The sequence below is a fragment of the Oncorhynchus tshawytscha genome, linkage group LG16 (genome assembly GCF_018296145.1).
Source record: "Oncorhynchus tshawytscha isolate Ot180627B linkage group LG16, Otsh_v2.0, whole genome shotgun sequence".
Taxonomy (NCBI): domain Eukaryota; kingdom Metazoa; phylum Chordata; class Actinopteri; order Salmoniformes; family Salmonidae; genus Oncorhynchus; species Oncorhynchus tshawytscha.
This window is the reverse complement of record NC_056444.1, coordinates 20,915,598-20,939,068: the sequence shown is the minus strand read 5'-3', so window position 1 is coordinate 20,939,068 and position 23,471 is coordinate 20,915,598. Positions and strand designations below refer to the sequence as shown.

At 43.2% G+C, this 23,471-nt stretch overlaps 2 protein-coding genes across 8 annotated transcripts in view; one reads left to right on the top strand and one right to left on the bottom strand.

The window, feature by feature from the left end:
• LOC112234917 (methionine synthase reductase-like) overlaps positions 1-14,418 on the bottom strand; it is a 40,882-nt gene extending 26,464 nt beyond the window's left edge. The window contains exons 1-9 of one of the 7 annotated variants that reach the window (XM_042298962.1): positions 14,017-14,418; positions 12,180-12,327; positions 11,807-11,960; positions 11,176-11,293; positions 10,281-10,818; positions 10,079-10,192; positions 9,257-9,410; positions 3,258-3,346; positions 2,601-2,781 (exon numbers count right to left, since the gene is read on the bottom strand). In XM_042298962.1, coding sequence (XP_042154896.1) covers positions 2,601-2,781; positions 3,258-3,346; positions 9,257-9,410; positions 10,079-10,192; positions 10,281-10,818; positions 11,176-11,293; positions 11,807-11,960; positions 12,180-12,323 — 1,492 coding nt within the window. In that variant the 5' untranslated portion in view covers positions 12,324-12,327; positions 14,017-14,418. The other 6 variants (XM_042298961.1, XM_024403242.2, XM_042298959.1 and 3 more) reach the window with 6 other exon arrangements.
• Positions 14,419-14,669: 251 nt separating this feature from the next.
• Positions 14,670-19,662, top strand: cct5 (chaperonin containing TCP1, subunit 5 (epsilon)). The gene is made up of 11 exons (XM_024403243.2): positions 14,670-14,911; positions 15,536-15,596; positions 15,968-16,132; positions 16,469-16,667; positions 16,937-17,129; positions 17,569-17,718; positions 17,980-18,099; positions 18,230-18,415; positions 18,604-18,741; positions 18,897-19,077; positions 19,254-19,662. The coding sequence occupies exons 1-11, from the start codon at positions 14,807-14,809 to the stop codon at positions 19,379-19,381; spliced, it is 1,626 nt and encodes a 541-aa protein (XP_024259011.1). The 5' UTR covers positions 14,670-14,806; the 3' UTR covers positions 19,382-19,662.
• The last annotated feature ends 3,809 nt before the right edge of the window (positions 19,663-23,471 follow it).

The window sequence follows — 23,471 nt, the reverse complement described above, 5'->3', positions numbered from 1 at the left end:
ATGGGCTGGGGCACATAAAAAGTCTGCCTTCTTCTCCGGCGCCATCTTACACTTTGCTTATTTGAGCTGTTCTTGCCATAATATGGACTTGGTATTTTACCAAATAGGGCTATTTTCTGTAAACCCCCCTACCTTGTCACAACACAACTGATTGGCTCAAATGCATTAAGGAAGAAATTCCTCAAATTAACTTAAGGCACACCTGTTAATTGAAATGCATTCCAGGTGACTACCTCATGAAGCTGGTTGATAGAATGCCAAGAGTGTGCAAAGCTATCAAAGGCAAAGGGTGACTATTTGAAGAATCTCAAATAAAAAATATATTTGGATTTGTTTAACACTTTTTTTTGTTACTACATGATTGGATATGTGTTATTTCATAGTTGTGATGTCTTTTCTATGATTCTACAATGTAGAAAATAGTCCAAATAAAGAAAAAACCGTTGAATGAGTAGGTGTTCTAAAACCTTTGACCGGTAGTGTATATCACTATCCCTGTCTGATGTTTCCATCTAGTTCACTAAGAATGGAGGAATGGGAGGAAGAAGCTACTACGTCCTATTTTCTCAGTGCACACACAGGTTTATTTTAGGGCATACTTCTGTATTCATTAAATCTCAAAGTTATACACTTGTGAGATCCCTAGAGTGCAGATCTGGTGCCTGTGGGATGGAGCTAGTTAATGTCCACCTCATTTCAATGTCAGCTGTAAAGGTGCCCTCTTTTTGGGTAATTTGGTGTCTGGCCATGAGGCCTCTGAGGAATATGGTGCAGGAAAATAGTTTTGAGTTAAATTGTATACTAAAATTAGTAATATCAGTGGTTAGGGAAGGGTAAAATATTTCTCAGTTTTCATCTGCCAAAATACCCTCGAACCCACTCAAGTAGAGAGCGTAATTTACATTACACCATATGCACCAGCTCTGAGTTCTGCCAAAAATTAAATGGTTTTCCCTTCAACCCTAAGGTAATCCAAACAGCTGGACAGAAAGAGGAGAGAGAGACAGAGACGCAGAGAGAGAAAGAATCAAAACAGCTGGACTAACTAAGCCCTTCTCTCTTCTACAGTAAACACCTCCGGGTGTATCACTGAGAAATGTGGTACCCAGCACCCCCTGGAACCGCTGGAATTATAGCACTCCCTGCCATCCCCATTTCCTCAGTGACAGGTTTAACATGCCCATTAACAGTGTCATTCCCTTTCCGTTTGTCTACAGCTCGGCCATACCTCGGAGTTGACAGCTGACTTTCGATCACTGAATTTGACAACATGTCACAACTGGGGGACAATTTATACATCACTGGGAGAAGGAATCTGATGCATATCACAAGATATTCCTTTAATATTTTGTAGTAGTGTGAGAATTTTGACACCATGAGTGACAGCTCATTTTTTGTTGTAAAAAAATCTTAACAAAATCTGTTCCTTCAGGTTTTTGGCCATTGCACAGGAGTCACAATGAGAAGGCATAACCCCAAAGTGGATAACTATTACAAATCAACTATTTATCCAACCTTTACATTCCACAGCATCTGTAGCTAGCGAATGATTAGGCGCAAAGCTTTTAAACTCACTCAGTGAAGCTAACTGGGGAGTGGCCAGTAAATGTGTTAACACAGACACTGTCAGAGCAGTAGTGATCATTAACCCCTGGCCTGCCCTGCCCTCCACAGCTCTGTAGCTCTGTCCCTGTCAAATGTAGGACAGTCAATGACAGGACCCCAGCAACAGCTGGTGGCCCCAAAACGCTTCCACCAGCACATTCTTCACCAGCCGTACTAATGTCCCCATTTACAAATGGACAGATTTCTGCATTGCTCGGTTCCACTACTGGAAAGGTGCTGCAGTTAGCAAAAGGGCCCAAAATAACTTTGACATTGGATATTAAGCTGTGACACAGCTCTTTAGAGGGAGGACACTGCAAAGTACAAGTGCAAATAGGACAAATAACAGTTCCAGGCAAAGCATTTTTTATGAATATTAGATTGCATGTATTCATCTGATATAAATGCCCTTTCCCATAGGCTAAAACCAAATCTACACAAGTCATCATCAGAGCATTCTTATTCTTGTGAACCACCAGTGCTTCCTGACTCACCATTTGGTCACCCCTGACATGGAGAACTGTTGGCTGCAGCCAGTCTGACATGAGAGACTATAATGCCAGACTGTCTGCAGCCAACAGTTCTCCATGTCAGGGGCGACCAAAGGGTGAGTCAGGAAGCACTGGTGGTTCACAAGAATAATAATATGCCATGTAAAAATGTCCTTTTTGAAGTCACAGATAACAACTTGATTGAAGCAATGCAGAAACATTGGTTTGGTCATTTGGGATTCAGTAAAATGTATGAAAAACCCAAGTGGATAAAAACAAAATGTTAAAAAAAGGAAAAGAATGTGAAGAGGGGAAAACACTATGTACAATTTGACTGAACCTGCATTTACTGAGGCTATACCGCCCTCTGCTGGATAGAGAAATAGCAGTACCTGCCTGTATTGGTGATCATTAGAAACTAGAGCCATGTTTTGTGACATGTAAATCAACGCACTCTGATTAGCTCAAACATTATGACTGACAGGAGAGGGAGTGAGTTCTGACCTATGAGAAGACTGAGAGGGGGTTGGCAGGCAGGAAAAGCCCTGAGCAGGTCCAATAGTCCGAGGCTGGGGTCTCTGACATAGAGGTTGTAGTCGACTGATCCCTGTTTACTACACAGCTCCTGTAGTCTCCTCCTCTCGCCACTGTCTTCTGTACACTCTACCAGGGAACGAAGAAATGCCTGGAGGGGGGGGAGAAAGTGAGAGAAAAGAGAGAAAGAAAAAAGATAATAGTATCAGATAGATTAAGCCTAATTCTAGACTAAAAATTATATATATATTTTTTTTTAAATAGTTTCAGTCCAGGATTTCACTTAATCTGTGTCCAGAAAACCGCCCCATACACACAATACAAAATAGATTTCACAGTTACATCTGGCCTACAAGTCAGGTTGTTTGTTTCTGCATTCAACAATGTTACATTGTCACCTTGTCAAACAAGACAATGAAATGTTGGCAGAGGCAGGCTGGCACCCAGGCTACATTCCTGCAGCCTACTGTACCTGCCAACCCTGCTACCGTAGGCGTCTGCCAAACATGCTCCATAGAAGCTAGACTAAAGAGAGTCTTTGTCCTACTGCAGTGCAGTAACCTTTCACAGTCAGGTTTGGGTTCTGAACTGGGTAGTTCAGGTATAGAGCGTGAAAGCAGAAGGGACCTTCTTAGGGACAGTCCTGAGCTCCAGACTCCAGGTGAACATGTAGGTTAGAGTGCTGTTCTCTGGGATGTAGGAGGGGAGATGAGCAGCTGGAGGGGAAAAAACACAATCAACTTTACATCCATTACAGATGTGAGTAGTTACATGCAGTTTTATATAGTTTAAATGTCATGACTAAATCGCAATGACACACACGCATAAATATATATATTTAAATACGTGTGCACGCGCACACACACACACGAAGTCGGAGGTTTACATACACTTAGATTGGAGTCATTAAAACTCGTTTTTGAACCACTCCACAAATAACTTGTTAACAAACTACAGTTTTAGCAAGTCAGTTAGGAGATCTACTTTGTGCATGTGTAACAGTTTAACTTTAGTCCGTCCTCTCGCCCATTCCCGGGCTCAAACAAGGGACCCTCTGCACACAACAACTGACACCCACGAAGCATCGTTACCCATCGCTCCACAAAAAGAGAACCGTTTGGCCATAATGACTATCGTTATGTTGGGAGGAAAAAGGGAGAGGCTTGCAAGCCGAAGAACACCATCCCAATCGTGAAGCACGGGGGTGGCAGCATCATGTTGTGGGGGTGCTTTGTTGCAGAAGGGACTGGTGCACTTCACAAAATAGATGGCGTCATGAGAAAGGAAAATTACGTGGATATATTGAAGCAACATCTCAAGACATCAGTCAGGAAGTTAAAGCTTGGTCGCAAATGGGTCTTGCAAATGGACAATGACCCCAAGCATACTTCCAAAGTTGTGACAAAATGGCTTAAGGACAACAAAGTCAAGGTATTGGAGTGGCCATCACAAAGCCCTGACCTCAATCCTATAGAAAATGTGTGGGCTGAACTGAAAAGGTGTGTGCGAGCAAGAAGGCCTACAAACCTGACTCAGTTACACCAGCTCTGTCAGGAGGAATGGGCCAAAATTCACCCAACTTAGTGTGGGAAGCTTGTGGAAGGCTACCCGAAATGTTTGACCCAAATTAAACAAATTAAAGGCAATGCTACCAAATACTAATTGAGTGTAAGTAAATGTCTGACCCACTGGGAATGTGATGAAAGAAAAAGCTGAAATAAATAAATTCTCTCTACTATTATTCAGACATTTCACATTCTTAAAATAAAGTGGAGATCCTAACTGACCAAAGACAGGGAATTTTTACTAGGATTAAAGGTCAGGAATTGTGAAAAACTGAGTTTAAATGCATTTGGCTAAGGTGTATGTAAACTTCCGACTTCAACTGTACGTACCTACATACATACATACATACATATACAGTCGTGGCCTATGTACATACATATAGTCATGGACAAAAGTTTTGAGAATTACACAAATATAAATTTTCAGTCTGCTGCCTCAGTTTGTATGATGGCAATTTGCATATACTCGAGGATGTTATGAAGAGTGATCAGATGAATTGCAATTAATTGCAAAGTCTCTCTTTGCCATGCAAATTAACTGAATCCCAAAAAACATTTCCACTGAATTTCAGCCCTGCCACAAAAGGACCAGCTGACATCATGTCAGTGATTCTCTCGTTAACACAGATGCGAGTGTTGACGAGGACAAGGCTGGAGATCACTCTGTCATACTGATGGAGTTCGAATAGCAGACTGGAAGCTTCAAAAGGAGGGTGGTGCTTGGAATCATTGTTCTTCCTCTGTCAACCATGGTTACCTGCAAGGAAACACGTGCCATCATCATTGCTTTGCACAAAAAGGGCTTCACAGGCAAGGATATTGCTGCCATTAAGATTGCACCTAAATCAACCATTTATCAGATCATCATGAACTTCAAGGAGAGCGCTTCAATTGTTGTGAAGAAGGCTTCAGGGCGCCCAAGAAAGTCCAGCAAGCGCCAGGATAGTCTCCTAATGTTGATTCAGCTGCGGGATCGGGGCACCACCAGTACAGAGCTTGCTCAGGAATGGCAGCAGGCAGGTGTGAGTGCATCTGCACGCACAGTGAGGCAAAGACTTTTGGAGGATGGCCTGGTGTCAAGAAGGGCAGCAAAGAAGCCACTTCTCTTCAGGAAAAACATCAGCGACAGACTGATATTCTGCAAAAGGTACAGGGACTGGACTGCTGAGGACTGGGGTAAAGTCATTTTCTCTGATGAATCCCCTTTCCGATTGTTTGGGGCATCCGGAAAAAAGCTTGTCCGGAGAAGACAAGGTGAGCGCTACCATCAGTCCTGTGTCATGCCAACAGTGAAGCATCCTTAGCCTATTCATGTGTGGGGTTGCTTCTCAGCCAAGGGAGTGGGCTCACTCACAATTTTGCCTAAGAACACAGCCATAATAAAGAATGGTACCAACACATCCTCCGAGAGCAACTTCTCCCAACCACCCAGGAACAGTTTGGTGACAAACAATGCCTTTTCCAGCATGATGGAGCACCTTGCCATAAGGCAAAAGTGATAACTAAGTGGCTCGGGGAACAAAACTTTGATGTTTTGGGTCAATGGCCAGGAAACCCCCCAGACCTTAATCCCATTGAGAACTTGTGGTCAATCCTCAAGAGGCGGGTGGCCAAACAAAAACCCACAAATTCTGACAAACTCCAAGCATTGTTTATGCAAGAATGGGCTGCCATCAGACAGGATGTGGCCCAGAAGTTAATTGACAGCATGCCAGGGTAGATTGCAGAGGTCTTGAAAAAGGGTCAACACTGCAAATATTGACTCTTTGCATTAACTTCCCTTTAATTGTCAATAAAAGCCTCTGACACTTATGAAATGCTTGTAAGTATACTTCAGTATTCCATTGTAACACCTGAGAAAAATATCTAAAGACACTGAAGCAGCAGACTTTGTGAAAATGAATATGTGTCATTCTCAACTTTTGGCCACAACAGTACACACAAACATTACCAGTCAAAAGTTTGGACACACCTATTCATTCCAGGGTTTTTCCTTTATTTGACTATTTTCTACATTGTAGAATAATAGTGAAAACAACAAAACTATGAAATGACACATACGGTGTTAAACAAATCAAATATACACAGTGGGGAGAACAAGTATTTGATACACTGCCGATTTTGCAGGTTTCCCTACTTACAAAGCATGTAGAGGTCTGTCATTTTTATCATAGGTACACTTCAACTGTGAGAGACGGAATCTAAAAAAATCCAGAAAATCACATTGTATGATTTTTAAGTAATTAATTTACATTTTACTGCATGACATAAGTATTTGATCACCTACCAACCAGTAAGAATTCCGTCTCTCACAGACCTGTTAGTTTTTCTTTTAGAAGCCCTCCTGTTCTCCACTCATTACCTGTATAAAATACACCTGCCCACACACTCAAACAGATTCCAACCTCTCCACAATGGCCAAGACCAGAGAGCTGTGTAAGGAAATCAGGGAAAAAAAATTGTAGACCTGCACAAGGCTGGGATGGGCTATAGGACAATAGGCAAGCAGCTTGGTGAGAAGGTAACAACTGTTGGCGCAATTATTAGAAAATGGAAGAAGTTCAAGATGACGGTCAATCACCCTCGGTCTGGGGCTCCATGCAATATCTCACCTCGTGGGGCATCAATGATCATGAGGAAGGTGAGGGATCAGCCCAAAACTACACGGCAGGACCTGGTCAATGATCTGAAGAGAGCTGGGACCACAGTCTCAAAGAAAACCATTAGTAACACACTACGCCGTCATGATTAAAATCCTGCAGCACACGCAAGGTCCCCCTGCTCAAGCCAGCGCATGTCCAGGCCCATCTGAAGTTTGCCAATGACCATCTGGATGATCCAGAGGAGGAATGGGAGAAGGTCATGTAGTCTGATGAGACAAAAATAGAGCTTTTTGGTCTAAACTCCACTCACCGTGTTTGGAGGAAGAAGAAGGATGAGTACAACCCCAAGAACACCCTCCCAGCCGTGAAGCATGGAGGTGGAAACATCATTCTTTGGGGATGCTTTTCTGCAAAGGGGACAGGACGACTGCACCGTATTGAGGGGAGGATGGATGGGGCCATGTATCGCGAGATCTTGGCCAATAACCTCCTTTCCTCAGTAAGAGCATTGAAGATGGGTCGTGGCTGGGTCTTCCAGCATGACAACGACCCGGAACACACAGCCAGGGCAACTAAGGAGTGGCTCCGTAAGAAGCATCACAAGGTCCTGGAATGGCCTAGCCAGTCTCCAGACCTGAACCCAATAGAAAATCTTTGGGAGGGAGCTGAAAGTCCGTATTGCCCAGTGACAGCCCCGAAACCTGAAGGATCTGGAGAAGGTCTGTATGGAGGAGTGGGCCAAAATCCCTGCTGCAGTGTGTGCAAACCTGGTCAAGAACTACAGGAAACGTATGATCTCTGTAATTGCAAACAAAGGTTTCTGTACCAAATATTAAGTTCTGCTTTTCTGATGTATGAAATACTTATGTCATGCAATAAAATGCAAATTAATTACTTAAAAATCATACAATGTGATTTTCTGGATTTTTGTTTTAGATTCCGTCTCTCACAGTTGAAGTGTACCTATGATAAAAATTACAGACCTCTACATGCTTTATAAGTAGGAAAACCTGCAGTGTGTCAAATACTTGTTCTCCCCACTATATTTGAGATTTTTCAAATAGCCACCCTATACCTTGATGACAGCTTTGCACACTTGGCATTCTCTCAAACAGCTTCATGAGGTAGTCACCTGGAATGCATTTCAATTAACAGGTGTGCCTTGTTAAAAAGTTAATTTTGTAATTTATTTCCTTCTTAATGCGTTTGAGCCAATCAGCTGTGTTGTGACAAGGTAGGGGTTGTATACAGAAGATAGCCCTATTTGGTAAAAGACCAAGTCCATATTATGGCAAGAACAGCTGAAATAAGCAAAGAGAAATTACAGTCCAGCATTAATTTAAGACATGAAGGTCAGTCACTGCCGGAAAATTTCAAGACCGTTTCTTCAGGTGCAGTCGCAAAAAACATCTAGCGCTATGATGAAACTGGCTCTCATGAGGACCGCACAGGAAAGGAAGGAACAGTGGTACCTCTGATACAGAGGATAAGTTCATTAGTTACCAGCCTCAAAAATTACAGCCCATATAAATGCTTCACAGAGTTCAAGTAACAGACACATCTCAACATCAACTGTTCAGAGGAGACTGTGAGAATCTGCCCTTCACAGTCGAATTGCTGCAAAGAAACCACTACTAAAGGACACCAATGAGAAGAGACTTGCTTGGGCCAAGACACACGAGCAATGGACATTAGACCGGTGGAAATCTGTCCTTTGGTCTGATGAGTCCAAATTTGAGATTTTTGGTTCCACCGCCAAGTCTTTGTGAGGCGCAGAGTAGGTGAAAGTATGATCTCCACATGTGTGGTTCCCACCGTGAAGCATGGAGGTGGTGGTGTAATGGCGTTGGGGTGCTTTGCTGGTGAAAGTGTCTGTGATGTATTTAGAATTCAAGGCACACTTAAACAGCATGGCTACCACAGCATTCTGCAGCGATAAGCCATTCTATCTGGTTTGCGCTTAGTAGGACTATCATTTGATTTTCAACGGGACAATGACCCAACATACCTCCAGACTGTGTAAGGGCTATTTGACCAAGGAGAGTGATGGTATGCTGCATCAGATGACCTTGCCTCCACAATCACCCGACCTCAACCCAATTGAGGTGGTTTGGGATGCAGCCAACAAGTGCTTAGCATATGTGCAAACTCCCTCAAGACTGTTGAAAAAGCATTCCAGGTGAAGCTGGTTGAGAGAATACCAAGAGTGTGCAAAGCTGTCATCAAGGCAAAGGGTGGCTACTTTGAAGAACCTAAAATATATTTACATTTGTTTAACACTTTTTTGGTTACTACATGATTATATATGTAGTTTTGATGTCTTCACTATTATTCTACAATGTAGAAAATAGTAAGAATAAAGAAAAAGGTAGATGTCCAAACTTTTGACTGGTACTGAATGTGAGACTATAAACACACAATGTCCCTGTCATGTGTATGACAAGAGAGAACAGCATACCTTTCTTCTTGGTGTCTTTGCGCAGTGAGAGCTGGACACAGTGGCTCCTCTGGTCCTGCAGGCAGAGTCTCTGGAGAAGCTCCCCCACCTCAGAGGCTCTGTTTGGGCAGAGAACGTCAAGCGAGTCCCCAGGCTGGTAGGCCATCGGATGGGCCTAGGTACACAGAGGAAAGGACGACGGAGTAAAGAAACTAGTTTAACCATAATTTTGAACTACTGACCAATATATTTAGTCTCTGCATGAAACTACACTAAGTGTACAAAATATTAAGGACACCTGCTCTTTCCATGACATAAACTGACCAGGTGAATCCAGGTAAAAGCTATGATCCCTTATTGATGTCACTTGTTAAATCCACTTCAATCTGTATAGATGAAGGGGAGGAGACAGCTTAGAGAAGGATTTTAAGCCTTGAGATAATTGAGATATGGAGTGTGTATGTGTGCCATTCAGAGAGTCAATGGGAAAGATAAAAGATTTAAGTGGCTTTGAACAGGGTATGGTAGTAGGTGACAGGTGCACCGGTTTGTGTCAAGAACTGAAATGCTGCTGGGTTTTTCACTATCAACAGTTTTCCGTGTGTATCAAGAATGGTCCAACACCCAAAAACGGCATCCAACCAACTTGACACAACTGTGGGAAGCATTGGAGTCAACACGGACCAGCATCCCTGTGGAACGTTTTCGACGCCCTGTAGAGTCCATGCCCCGACAAATTGAGGCTGCTTTGGGAAAAAGTGGAGGGTGCAACTCAATATTAGGAAGGGGTCATTAATGTTTTGTAAACTCAAGTGTATATAGTAAGAAACGCCTGCCACTCACTGAGATGTCCAGCTCTATCAGAAGGGCTGTTTTAGCAGAGTCATCTCTGGTCAACTGGACTGCCCTGGAGATCGGAACCTCGTGTATGGTTTCCTTACTGACCGGAGCACTGGTCTGGGGGGGTATGGAAAGTGTGGCTGGTGATGTTAGAACTCAAACAAATATGAATTTGTCAAAAGAACCCAGTATTACCACAACCCACCTCTTCTTCTATGGTGGCTTCCTGGAGTGTGACATCCAGGTAGGCTGGAGGCAGAGCAGGGATATTGAGGACAGACTCAGACAGTGGAGGCAAGGAGCATGTCAGAGAGGCCTCTACAACAGCAGAGGGTGCTCCACTCTGTGTTTCTAACACTGACTCGGGATCAGTGACAACGCCATCTAGTTTAGGAGCAGTCCTATTGTTGCTGGTCAATGACACTGGTCTAACATCAGTAACTGCACTCCCTGTCTCAGAGGCTGCTTCTGTAACATTCAGAGAAGCTGATTTGGGCTCAGTCTTAGTACTCTCTGACTCTGCTGCTGTTCTGAGTGAGCCAGAGCTCTGAGGTTCTGATTCTTTAAGACTCATGAGGTGGAGTTTGACATCTGTCACTGACAATTCGGGTGTTTCGTTCAACGATGCTCTCAGGTCCCTTACATAGCCATCCCTCTCAGGCTGAGGGGTGGCCATCTTGGATAACGCTCCTCTGATGGCCTCCCAGAGTCCTTCAAGCCAGGGGTCCAACACCAACTCAAGCCTAGAGACACACACACAGTTTGGATTAAGAGTTAAAGTATTAGCATGGGAAACCCACTAAGAGACCACCACCAACTGGAGCCTGGACAGAAAGCAAAGTCCACTCAGACTCAGAGATAAGCAGTGTGAAGGATCCAAAAGGTAATGTGCCACATACCACAAATGAGGTGACACAAGGTAAATGGGGAAAGTACATTCAAAGTGTGTCTGTATTGGTACCACTTTTATTGCTACTAATTCAAGAAGACATTGTGCCCCTACTTTAAAGCTCCTTAGGTGAGTGTCAGGACTTGTTGATGTATGAGAAACACTCATGTAAAAAAATGTATTTGCCCTATTAAAAGACCTTGGGCCTTACCCTACACCATCATCTGCATGTCCTGTTGCGTAGAAATGTTTAGCACCAAGTTCCTGTAGACGGCCATCAATAGTCTTCCCACAGTTGCAGAAATTTTCATAGTTTGTATCACCCAGAGCTGGAGCACAGACAAAAACAAGATATTGATCATCACACATAATGTATCAATGAATCTGTTATTTTAAAGCCATCAAATAAGATAAAGACGAAAGTAGTAGCAATTAATCTCAGCACTAGGCCTTTAGTCTTAGGCACACCCTAATCTGCTGTGGACAGACTATTTAAACAGAAATGGTACCGTAGAACTGTCTTTATACTATGGCCGCACCAATTGAGAACGAGCAGGGTTTTTCATCACTGGTTACTTGGACAAATCCCAATTTCACAGGTGTTAGCATCTTTCGAATTTCAAAAGGGGAGGGGACATTTGTCCCATACACTTGCCCCTAACTTGCCCCTAACTTGCAAAGAGAGAGGGTGGAGCTCCTCGTTCCAGTTCTGCTCCACATTCTAGTTTCTCTTGATCTATTTTCTCAACATGTATGGACCTGGAACTTAATCGAGCACCTGACCAATTACGCAAGAATGTAGTTCTGGGTTAACCAAGATTAGGCACTCACTCCTTCCTTACCTATAAGAGCATAGCAGAGGTGTGAATAGTGGTCACTGGGCAGGGTCTTTTTTTTTATGTTCTTCACAAACTTCAGGGCCGTGTCTGGTGGGTCCCCATCCCCAGTGGTAGACACAACAAACACCACAGGTGCACTCTCCTTCTCCAAGTTAAACTGAGGGGAGACAAAACAGGATCAGTATTCATACCAGAGCCGAAAAGACCAGTGGTAACAACAACTCTGCCACAAATGCGATGATACAGACTTAGTTTTGTTCCTAAGCAGCTTGATAGTAGTTTACCAGTGTTGTAATCATCAGTGTTGTAATCATTAGTGTTGTGCCAGCATTGGAATACAAGCCAGGGTAGGTTAACACTATTTTGTCAACTTTACCTTCCCTCCTTCACTCAAGCAGTAGATGTCAGCAACCAGTCCCCTCTCCTCAGCCTCGTCAGCTATCCCCTCGGCTATGGACTGTGCCTGGCCTTTCTGAGACCCGTACAGAACCAGGAACCGGGGCTTCACCTCACAAGGCATTCTGCTGGACAAGGGCAACATTGTCACCGCTGTCAACAACAAAACATTCTGCAGACATCGACATGCTGGATTGAAAACTGAGAAACATCATCCATGACACTGATCCTTCCATCTCAACAGACTACACACCAACCAAATAAAACTGTGAATTCAGAAAATATCAAAATCCTCAAAAGGTCCACGACTGACTGCATGTCATTATCGTACATACACAATCGGAAAATTGAAAAGTTAGTTGCAGATCCCCGTGGAACTCCTTTTCTAACATTGTAGAAAATACGTAACTGAACACGTTCAACGCCTTACAAAACTTACCCGGAAGTTACGTCACGTTTGACGCACGACACGTTGTCGCCCCAGCAAGGAACAAGCTGTATGTATGAGTGTACAGAACTGTGTGTATGTACTTGAATTTGTGCCCATGTATTTATCAAACTTACAACATAACACGAACTTATCTCTGATGTGAGAATGCTTTTGGAGAACAGCTCTCTAACTCAATGAGATTCGCGTATCATCCAACTGGTCTGCTAGTAAAACTCCCGAGTGCTAGTCTTCCAGCACGAGACAGTGGCCAGAAACTAAACTCAGTAACGGAGCTAGAGATCGTTTATTAAGTGGAGCCAGAGAGGAAGAGAGGAGGCCCAACTCTGCAGAAAATCTATCTCCCTCCAGCAGGTGGCGTTTTTTCGTTGTTTCGCCCGCCAAACAATGAGTTTTTGTGAGGTGTTGACCTTAGCAAATAAGCCATTCATTTTTGTAAGTGAGGTTTATTTGATCAAATATAAGTTTCGTAATGCTTAAGTTGTTACGAGTGTACTGATATAAGTAGGACACGTGACATCCCGGCAATTTTGAGAAAAAACACTTTATATCAGAGTTGTTGAGATGGCTATGGATAGGCCTATTCATGACATCATGAGGCTAGTAGTATAGCGTCCAGTGGCGGTCGGTGCCGTTTAAGATGAGGGAGGACGATATTTTTTTGTCATTCATATTCCATTCACTCAGTTCAATGTAATAACAATAGGTTTAGGCTACTTGATACTCTGATTTTACCTATATCCATCATGGGGTTTCTACAACCTAGCCTATGAATTAAAATTTACAACGTAGGTGCACGCACAGGTTGAGATAAAAATGTGAGATGAGAGACAGTGACTCATGGACAGACACATTCAATACTGCCTTGCACACTCTTTCCTGGATCTAGCTGGTCTATGATTTAATCATTAGTCCAACAGTTGCACACGATAGTTTCTATTGGACAAATTCAGGTTTGTTTATCCCTCTTTAGTTCCATTTGCCCTCCCGTTTAAGAAATGTTTTTTCAACAGAATCAGCAGAATGAATAAAACCCTGAGCACACGTAAACGCAGTTCATTTTCATAGCAGCCACGTTGTATTCCTTCTTACATCTATGCGCTCACCTCTTCCCTTCGCTTAAGAACTTCAATGAACAACACATCAGCCCTATGTGACCAGGCGAAAAAACCTTTCCAAGCCAAACCATATCATAGCTGCTACACATAGCCTACATTATTGTCACCATATTGGCTAAAGTAACATTATAGTCAACATTGCTAATAGAACTAACCCGTTAGTAAACCTGCCACAATCATGCAGTAACGTTACAGTGTAACTTACACCGGCAGGACCCAGTGGCAATACATTTGTAAAACCAAAAGTTTACCTTGACTTGGAAGAGTTCCAGTATTGTGTTGGATAGTCATAGCACTCTAGCTAACATAGAATCCCTCTGTTTGAGTAGGCTAAACTAGCTAGCAAAAATATAAGTGGGACTCCCGCCTTTGCCATTCCACTTTGTAGACAATTGTTAGGGCGGGGAGACATGTCTTGCCAGTATATCCATAACATTTGGTGGAGCTGACACAAGTCAAATGTTTAACACTTTTCTGGCCAAACAATACCAGTGATACTGAAAAAGTAGCTGCCTGTGAGTTCACTCAAATGAACGTATTCACCCCAACGCACATTATCAAGCTAATACATTGACGTTTTAAACTCTCTTTAGCTGAGTATTTTCATCCCCCCTGGTTTCTTAACTTCAGCACCAAACGACGTATATAAAGCGCGAGAAAACAAGACAAGAGTAAAAAAAAGAGTGAGATCGCGAGACCAGAAGAACTGATTTGGCTACAACGTGATGAGAGGAATTTAGGTGATTTCTAAAACATTTCATGAATTCAAGCCGTTTATGCACAACATCTGTCTCAAAACGTAATTGTAGAAAAGACAAACGAAATATATCTTCACAATATAGTTTTAAAAAATCGAATCATTGAATGATGTATCAACTTCCCCCTTTTCCTACTTGGTCTCGCCCTCCCCGCCCCGAGATCCTTCTAGAAGTCGCCAGCAGACCAGTGTGACCAGGTGCCTACCAACACTCCACTTTTCACCGGTGAAAGTCTGAATTTAATCCGTGGACACTTCTAAAGTGTCGCCGTCTTTCGGGCAATATGTCCGCTATGGGGCAACTCGCATTCGATGAGTATGGACGGCCGTTCATCATCATCAAGGATCAGGATAAGAAGACTCGCTTATCGGGCCTTGACGCACTGAAGGTACAATGGATTTAGCAAGTCAGCTAGCACGCCACTTCATTCATGCGTCAGGATCTTGTCAAGGCAAATGCAGAACACTTCAAATGCACAACAACTTCAGACCCACTTGTTTAGCTAGACAGTTGGCTAGCTAGCTGCATTATAACATTACGGGCCAATGCATATGTTGTAAAAGTTGTAACGTTATTTATATGGCTAGCTAGCAACTGCATGCTAGTCTGCCCATGTGCTTATTTTCTGAGGACGCCACAGTGAGGCGCGGCCGGTTGTCAAATAAACAATGGAATTCGCTAGATAACATACCACCAACAGTTCTGTGTTTATCACTTATGATGAATAAAGTCCCCCCCCCAAAAAATGTTACATGCCACATGCAGTCATGACGTAGCTAGGTAAAGTAGTTTAGCGACACAGTTAGTTGGATAGCCTAACTCAGCTGACAATATTTGGCAGTTGCTTCTTGGCAATTAACGAGGAATCTTGATAGTCAATTTAATTTTCACGGACATGGCCATCTGGCCTGTGGGTCCCAGAGATATCTTGATTTTATTTGGTTATAGTTTGACTCCTGCAGAATCCCAGCCTCAGTGAAGAAATTCACGAATGTCCTTTTGTGTTGTGCAGTCTCACATCATGGCAGCAAAGGCAGTTGCCTCGACGCTGAGGACCTCTCTAGGACCAAACGGTAAGCCCGAACAAACACAGCCACACTGAAACTTATTTATTAGATTTTATTTAAGCAAGTCAGTTAACATCCTTATTTACAATGATGGCCAAACCCGAACGACACTGGGCCAATTGTCCGCTGCCCTATGGGACTCCCAATCACGGCCGGTTGTGATACAGCCTGGAATCGAACCAGGGTCTGTAGTGACGCCTCTAGCACTGAGTTGCAGTGACTTAGACTGCTGTGCCACTCGGGAGCAACATTTGTAAACTGAGCAATAAAGGAACTTCTAGTATTGGTGTGTGCCCAATCCCTCATTACTCAACACAGTAACGGCTACACATTAATCGTGTAGTGCATTTGATTTTTCCCCCTTCCTCTTCCTACAGGTCTGGACAAGATGATGGTTGACCGGGACGGAGAGGTGACTGTCACCAATGACGGAGCTACCATCCTCAGCATGATGGATGTGGACCACCAGATTGCCAAGCTCATGGTGGAGCTCTCCAAGTCTCAGGACGACGAGATCGGAGACGGGACCACCGGAGTCGTTGGTACGGGACCCTACAGATTTGAGTCTGTGATTGGTCTGACTCATTAGCTTACTAAATAAACAAATGTCATCTCTTGCATCGCTATCCTATTATGAAAATTGGATTGTACTCTTCTTCTGGTTCCTTTTTTTTGGCGCTAATCTGGATTAATGTTGCATTGACGGGATACAGCAGCATGGCTTTCTCACTTCTCTCATCTAGGAACTTAATCTTACATGGGGCTTATGAGACATCTGATCATTTCTAAAAGCCATGCTCAATTCTTTCTATGATAAGATTGTGTTCATCAATGCAGAATCATATTGGTACACTCATCCTAACTTATCTCCCCTCCAGTGCTGGCTGGTGCTCTCCTGGAGGAGGCAGAACAGCTGCTGGACAGGGGCATCCACCCCATCCGTATCTCTGACGGTTACGACCAGGCCGCCAAGATCGCCATTGCGCAGTTGGACAAGATCAGCGAGACCTACCCATACGACCCCAGCAACACGGAGCCACTCATCCAGACCGCCATGACCACACTGGGATCCAAAGTGTGAGTCTCACTGGCTGTTAGTATTTTTTGTGGTCGTCATGGCAACTTTCAAGAATTTCATTAATGGTCCAGCTAGCAGTTGCCTTTTATTGTTTGCATGTCTACTTGTATTTTTTATTTTAATGGAACCATGCAGTCTTTGCACAAAGATGAATGATACACAAATTGATTTGGCCCGTATGGAAAGTAGGATTAAGTTATTTGTGAACCTAGTAATTTGTTTCATAAGGTCTCATACAGATTTCTCTCCCTCATCTTCCCTTTCTCAGGATCAACCGCTGCCACAGACAGATGGCGGAGATTGCAGTGAACGCCGTCCTGACTGTGGCGGACATGAACCGTAAGGACGTGGACTTTGAGCTGATCAAGATGGAGGGCAAGGTGGGAGGCAAGCTGGAGGATACCCAGCTCATCAAGGGAGTCATCGTAGACAAGGAGTTCAGCCACCCTCAGATGCCCAAGGTGCACACCACACACAGCTTAGGATAGTTTAATGTAATAGCGTTGACGTTTAGGCTAGATGACCGTCATCAGAAGGTAGTGGTACCTTATCCAAGTTACAAACCCAGTCATACTGTTGATACAAACAAGGGTCATGTTAGCACACCTCAGATCCAACCCAGTGTAAACTAGGACTGACTGGACCAGTAACTCTTCCCCTCCCTTACTCCAGTCACTCTGTCCCCAGTAGAGTGGTCTGACATTGACTGGATACAGCACCACGGCTGTCTCGTCTCTCATTTAAGACATTCACCTTAAATTAGGCTTGAGAGCTGACGATTTCTGTAGATTTAGGGGTATTGTTTTTTTGTCCATCTAAGTCTGAAGCACTCTTTTTAAAATTGTGTTTAGCCAGATAAATGATCTTGTACAGTAACTGCCTGTACTCTTTTCCCCTCAGCTCCTGAAAGACACAAAGATGGCCATCCTGACCTGCCCGTTTGAGCCCCCTAAGCCCAAGACCAAGCACAAGCTGGATGTGACCTGTGTGGAGGAATACAAGGCCCTGCAGAAGTATGAGAAGGACAAGTTCCTGGAGATGATCAAACAGGTCAGTCACAGAAACTTTAGGACTTCATATTTCTCTATAGCACAGCTGCATACGGTTAATTCCAGCCAGTCAGTCTGGACAAATATGTAATATATATTTGTAATAATAATCTTAAATATGTATATATGAAGTTCTCCCCCATCTCCTTGAATCTAATTGAATATGATCTAAACTATAAAAAAAATAAACAGATAGTGGAGTTATAACATGAATGTGTCAAGTGTAATATTTTAACTATTTACATTATTATTATTTTTTCAGATCAAGGATACCGGCGCTAACTTGGCCATCTGCCAGTGGGGCTTTGATGACGAGGCCAACCACCTGCTGCTGCAGAATGAACTGCCTGCCATCCGCTGGGTCGGAGGGCCTGAGATCGAGGTGATACGCGCACCGTCACACACAAACTACATACAGACATCTTGCCATCTACCTACAAAAAGTTATCGGGGGGAGGGTGTTCACCAAAGTATTTATGCATCGCTAACCTCACTGGTTTCTCCTCCCTCAGCTGATTGCCATAGCGACAGGGGGCCGCATCGTGCCTCGGTTCTCTGAGCTGACCGCTGAGAAGCTGGGCTCAGCCGGCGTCGTAAAGGAGATCTGCTTTGGCACAACCAAGGACCGCATGCTGGTCATCGAGGAGTGCAAGAACTCCAGGGCAGTCACCATCTTCATCCGTGGAGGAAACAAGATGGTGGGTGGACTGGTAGTCTGCTAATGTTGACTGTTAAGAGATTATGCTGAGGCAACTGATAATCAGTTAATGTAGACAGCTGTGATTACTCATCAGCTGTATCTTTAGGTCACGGATGGACACTTCATGTACCTAAGTGTACAGGCTTTCATTGCAGCCCAGAAGTAACTGTTTCATTTCCCTGTCAGATCATTGAGGAGGCTAAGCGTGCGCTGCATGATGCACTGTGTGTCATCCGTAACCTGGTCAGAGACAACCGTGTTGTGTACGGGGGCGGAGCCTCTGAGATTTCCTGTGCCCTCGCTGTCAACCAGGCTGCTGACAAGGTAGTGTGTACACATACACACATACACACACACCAGGTGAAAGATTAAAACTTTGTATTTGACTTGCATCAAAAGTGTGCCCCGGAGTAACAGTAATAGCCTGATGATGATTCTGAAACAAAGCAATGTGCTCATACCGCCATCTCTCTCTGCAGTGTCCGTCCCTGGAGCAGTATGCCATGCGTGCATTTGCTGATGCCCTGGAGGTGATCCCCATGGCCCTGGCAGAGAACAGCGGGCTGAACTCCATCCAGACCATGACAGAGGTCCGCGCCAGGCAGGTCACCGAGAACAACCCCGCCCTGGGCATCGACTGTCTGCACCTCAACACCAATGGTAAGGACAGACTCACAACTTGTCAACTGTACATTTTTGTGTTTATACCCGTCTTTTGTATATCCAATATTCACAATGTTAAATGTTTTCATTCACCTGTCTAGGGGCTACATGTAATCACTTAATATGAAGCGTTATATCATTAATATTGATGTGGATTATTTTCTCTGTCCTAGACATGAAGCAGCAACATGTAATTGAGACTCTGCATGGGAAAAAGCAGCAGATCTCTCTGGCCACCCAGGTGGTTAAGATGATCTTGAAGATCGATGACATCAGAAGCCCGGGAGAGTCTGAAGATTAAGGACCCCCACCTAGCCACCTACCCCCACTGAGCGCGTGCCAGTCCCAGTTTTCTAGGACTCAGCAGACTTCTAATCTAGAATATTCTAGAATGAGGTGTTCTAGAACTCTAGTCTGCAAAGTTCTAGAAGTTGTCTGTGTTCTAGAATATTAAGTGTCCTAGGCCTTTAGGCACTTGTCCAGCACAGTGTCCAACCCTGCGTACTGTTATTTATCATTTGATCCTGAAACTGCCCCCCTTCAAGCTGAAGTCATCAATAAAATGTTGGTCTGTGAAATTTCTCTTCTGTGTGGGTTTTCACCCAATATGATACAAATATGCTTGTGCAATACTGTTCATTGATTAATTTGAGTACACTTGTCACTATTGCTTTGTAGGTAATAATTATCTGCACTGTCAAACATTTAATTCATATGAGATGGTAGGCACATTGAAGCTTTGCTCTTAAAGACATGCTCTTGTACATTTGAGTATTTAATTTAAAAGCAATTTTCCTTAAAGCTGTGCCATGTTCCCTACATTTCACCACAGGTGGACTAGCCCACTAGCAAATTAAGTTGAGACAATGATCTTCAGCCCCTCTCATTTAAGTGACAGCAAGGGGCCTGCCCAGCATTATCCAATGAGGTTGCAGGGCTGGCTCAACAGCTCAGTGGACACAGCAGCGATGGAGTGATTTTTGGGACCATAGGTGGCTCGCCAGAACTACTGGCAAAAAAAATGATGAAATTACCAGAGAATCTAAGTACAATTTTTCACAGGCACAGTTCACCTAATTAATTACTGGAAAGCCAGTGCTTTGTTTCGCAGTAAACAAATTAAGAAAAAAACATATGTAAACATTGATGCCATAATGGGTATTCAGTTACTTGGTCTAGTTTTGAAATGTTTATGATGGCATCAGGATACAGTACTATCAACAGCAAGAAGTCAATGGTGAGAGGGAAAAATACTAAATGCTTTTATTCATGGTTATGAGAACAATTGATCTTGGATGGGTTGGGGGCTACAAACATTCTGAACTCACCATGAGGGTTGCTGTGGGTCTGCTTACGCTCACATCCATACCCACATATGCAGTCAGAGCCCCTAATCTTTTGGGGGTCCTAAGCAACATTCTGATGGGGGATCCCCCCACCTTGCGACCTAAACATTTTGTCAGCCCCCTCTTGACAGTGGAGAGAAGTTTTAGAGTAAATGTCCTGCAATTCTAAACATTTTGCCATTAAGCGTAGAGAAAATGTTGCAGTTTTAAAGCTAATCTCTCCTAAACACAAAAGGGGAGCAGCCAGTTGCCCCACCCCTGGTCTAGGAAGCTCTAACCTCCTGACTCTTAAGTTGAGCTCAATATAACATCTCTCTCACACAGGGAAGAAAGAGCAGGAAGCCACTGAAGGTGTTGCGCAACCAAGAAGAACCAGCCAGCACATGCTCTTTGGGGAGACACATGTAGACCACATCCCCCTCTTCCAGCTCTAGAGACAATGCATTAGATATACAGTTGAAGTCAGAATTGTACATACACTTAGGTTGGAGTCATTAAACTTGTTTTTCAACCACTCCACAAATTTCTTGTTAAGCAAGTCAGCCATATCAGCTATGTTTTTTAAAAGGCAGTAAACGTTGCTGAATTAACTGTTTCACTGCTAGACAAGGTGTCGCTGATAGCCAGGTGTAGCGGTGGTAAGGATTCACTCCATGGTGCTGAAAAGAAAGCTGCTATTGGGACAGCTTTATGTCGGCCCTAACAGTTTGTGGGCACTGTTTGTCACCGTTATAGTGCAATTAATGTATTGTTTTAGTGTTGTGTTTTGTAGTAGCTTTGCTGGCATGCATAATGTTTGCTATTGTTGAGTTTGCCCCACCAAGATTTACATGCTAAAATCACAACTGACTCCTGACTCCTACTCCTAGGTCACAAGTCATTGTTCTTGTTTTCTGTGTGTATACCTATACTTATTCTTTACAATCTGATGGCACTGTAATGGCACAACTAATACTTTTTGAAGTAGTAGTATGCACTACTATACCAGTAACTGAGTTGTAGGCTGTGCCGATGTTGGTGATGACTTTACTGTAGATGAGCAGGATTTCAGTACTGAAGAAGGGTCCCAACAGTCCATCACCTAAATCAACAGAGAAGGCCAGCTTTGGTCTGTCTGTAAACACGGGAGTGAAAAAAATACATTTACATTATAATTTACTTACGTGTAATCAAAGTAAAATAAGATCATGTTTTTATCTGGCTGTCTTTTATGCATTTTATCCAAATCCTAAAAGCAAACTATAACTTTAAAATCCAAATGTGGATGAATAAACCTGAGGAAAGGTTTGTCTGCATCTGTTACCTGCATTCTGTCTCATAAGCTCTTCCACCTCCCTTTCTCTGGTACTCTGGCCTCCAAGGCTGTTGTTTAACAGAAAACATATGCAAAAGCGAACTTGAATTTAGTTATCCTAACCATTTTTAAGGTGATGGTTTCATTATGTCAAAGACCTCCTAGTACTTGTGTTTTCACACTCACTGGCTGTCACTGGCCACCAGGGCTGACATAACATGAAAGTAAATATGATTACTGAACAAAGTTAAACCATAATATCAAACATTACTCAAATACAGTAAATGTATCAAGGCCAAATAGTTCAATCTTGGTTTCATCAGACCAGAGAATCTTGTTTCTCATGGTCTGAGAGTCCTTTAGGTGCCTTTTGGCAAACTCCACTGAGGAATGGCTTCCATCTGGCCATTCTACCATAAAGGCCTGATTGGTGCAGTGCTGCAGAGATAGTTGTCCTTATGCAAGGTTCTCTCATCTCCACAGAGGAACTCTAGAGCTCTGTCATATTGACCATTACGTTCTTGGTCACCTCCCTGACCAAGGCCCTTAACCCCCGATTCCTCAGTTTGGCTGGGCGGCTAGCTCTAGGAAGAGTCTTGGTGGTTCCAAACTTCTTTCATTTAAGAATGATGGAGACCACTATGTTCTTGGGGACTTTCAATGCTGCAGACATGTTTTGGTACCCTTCCCCAGATCTGTGCCTTGACACAATCCTGTCTCGGAGCTCTACAGACAATTCCTTCAACCTCATGACTTGGTTTTTGCTCAGACATGCACTGTCAACTGTGGGACCTAATATAGACAGGCCACCACATGAGAATTTAACATGTGTTTCTGACAGAAAAACAAGAACATCAAGAACTCGCTGATTGAACAGAAAACTATGACAAAGATGAGGTTATAGCAGGTCTCGATTATCTGATGTTCTTTAAGACCGTACGAGAAGTGACCCTGTTCTTTGGTTGAAGGTCTCTCCTCATGTAACCCCTGTGCGTATACAATGTGCCAAGAGGACTGAGAGCCAGTCTGAATACAGGACCAGATCACCCCTCTAGCGGTTCTGATACAACACTGCTGCTTCTGATCACAGAGTTTCCCAGTGACGTTTAGCATAAACAGAATCTTTACATGGATCATAGACCCTTCCATTAAATCAATGTCTCATGAAAACATGTTATATTACAAGAAAAATGACCAAACACATTTTTAAGTGACAATATGTTCTTACTTTAATATATGTTCTTGCTTTTTCTGTATGCAGAAATAAAGATACATGCATTGATAATCAATAGCATAAATACAGCATGATATAGATACATGATAAACAAAAAAAACTGCCATTTAAAAAATATATACAGTGGGGCAAAAAAGTATTTAGTCAGCCACCAATTGTGCAAGTTCTCCCACTTAAAAAGATGAGAGGCCTGTAATTTTCATCATAGGTACACTTCAACTATGACAGACAAAATTAGGGAGAAAAAAATCCAGAAAATCACATTGTAGGATTTTTTATGCATTTATTTGCAAGTTATGGTGGAAAATAAGTATTTGGTCACCTACAAACAAGACTTCTGGCTCTCACAGACCTGTAACTTCTTTAAGAGGCTCCTCTGTCCTCCACTCGTTACCTGTATTAATGGCACCTGTTTGAACTTGTTATCAGTATAAAAGACGACCTAGAAGAAAAAGAAACGCACACCTATTAAGACGAGGTGCTGGCTAGCGGAATAGAAACTTGAAAATAAAAGAGA

Excerpts from the sequence above, each read along its gene's own strand:
- cct5 (XM_024403243.2), top strand. The coding sequence starts at position 14,807 with ATGTCCGCTATGGGGCAACTCGCATTCGATGAGTATGGACGGCCGTTC. Across the intron at positions 17,130-17,568 it reads GCCACCCTCAGATGCCCAAG|CTCCTGAAAGACACAAAGAT; the intron begins GTGCACACCACA and ends TTTTCCCCTCAG. Across the intron at positions 17,719-17,979 it reads TCCTGGAGATGATCAAACAG|ATCAAGGATACCGGCGCTAA; the intron begins GTCAGTCACAGA and ends TTATTTTTTCAG.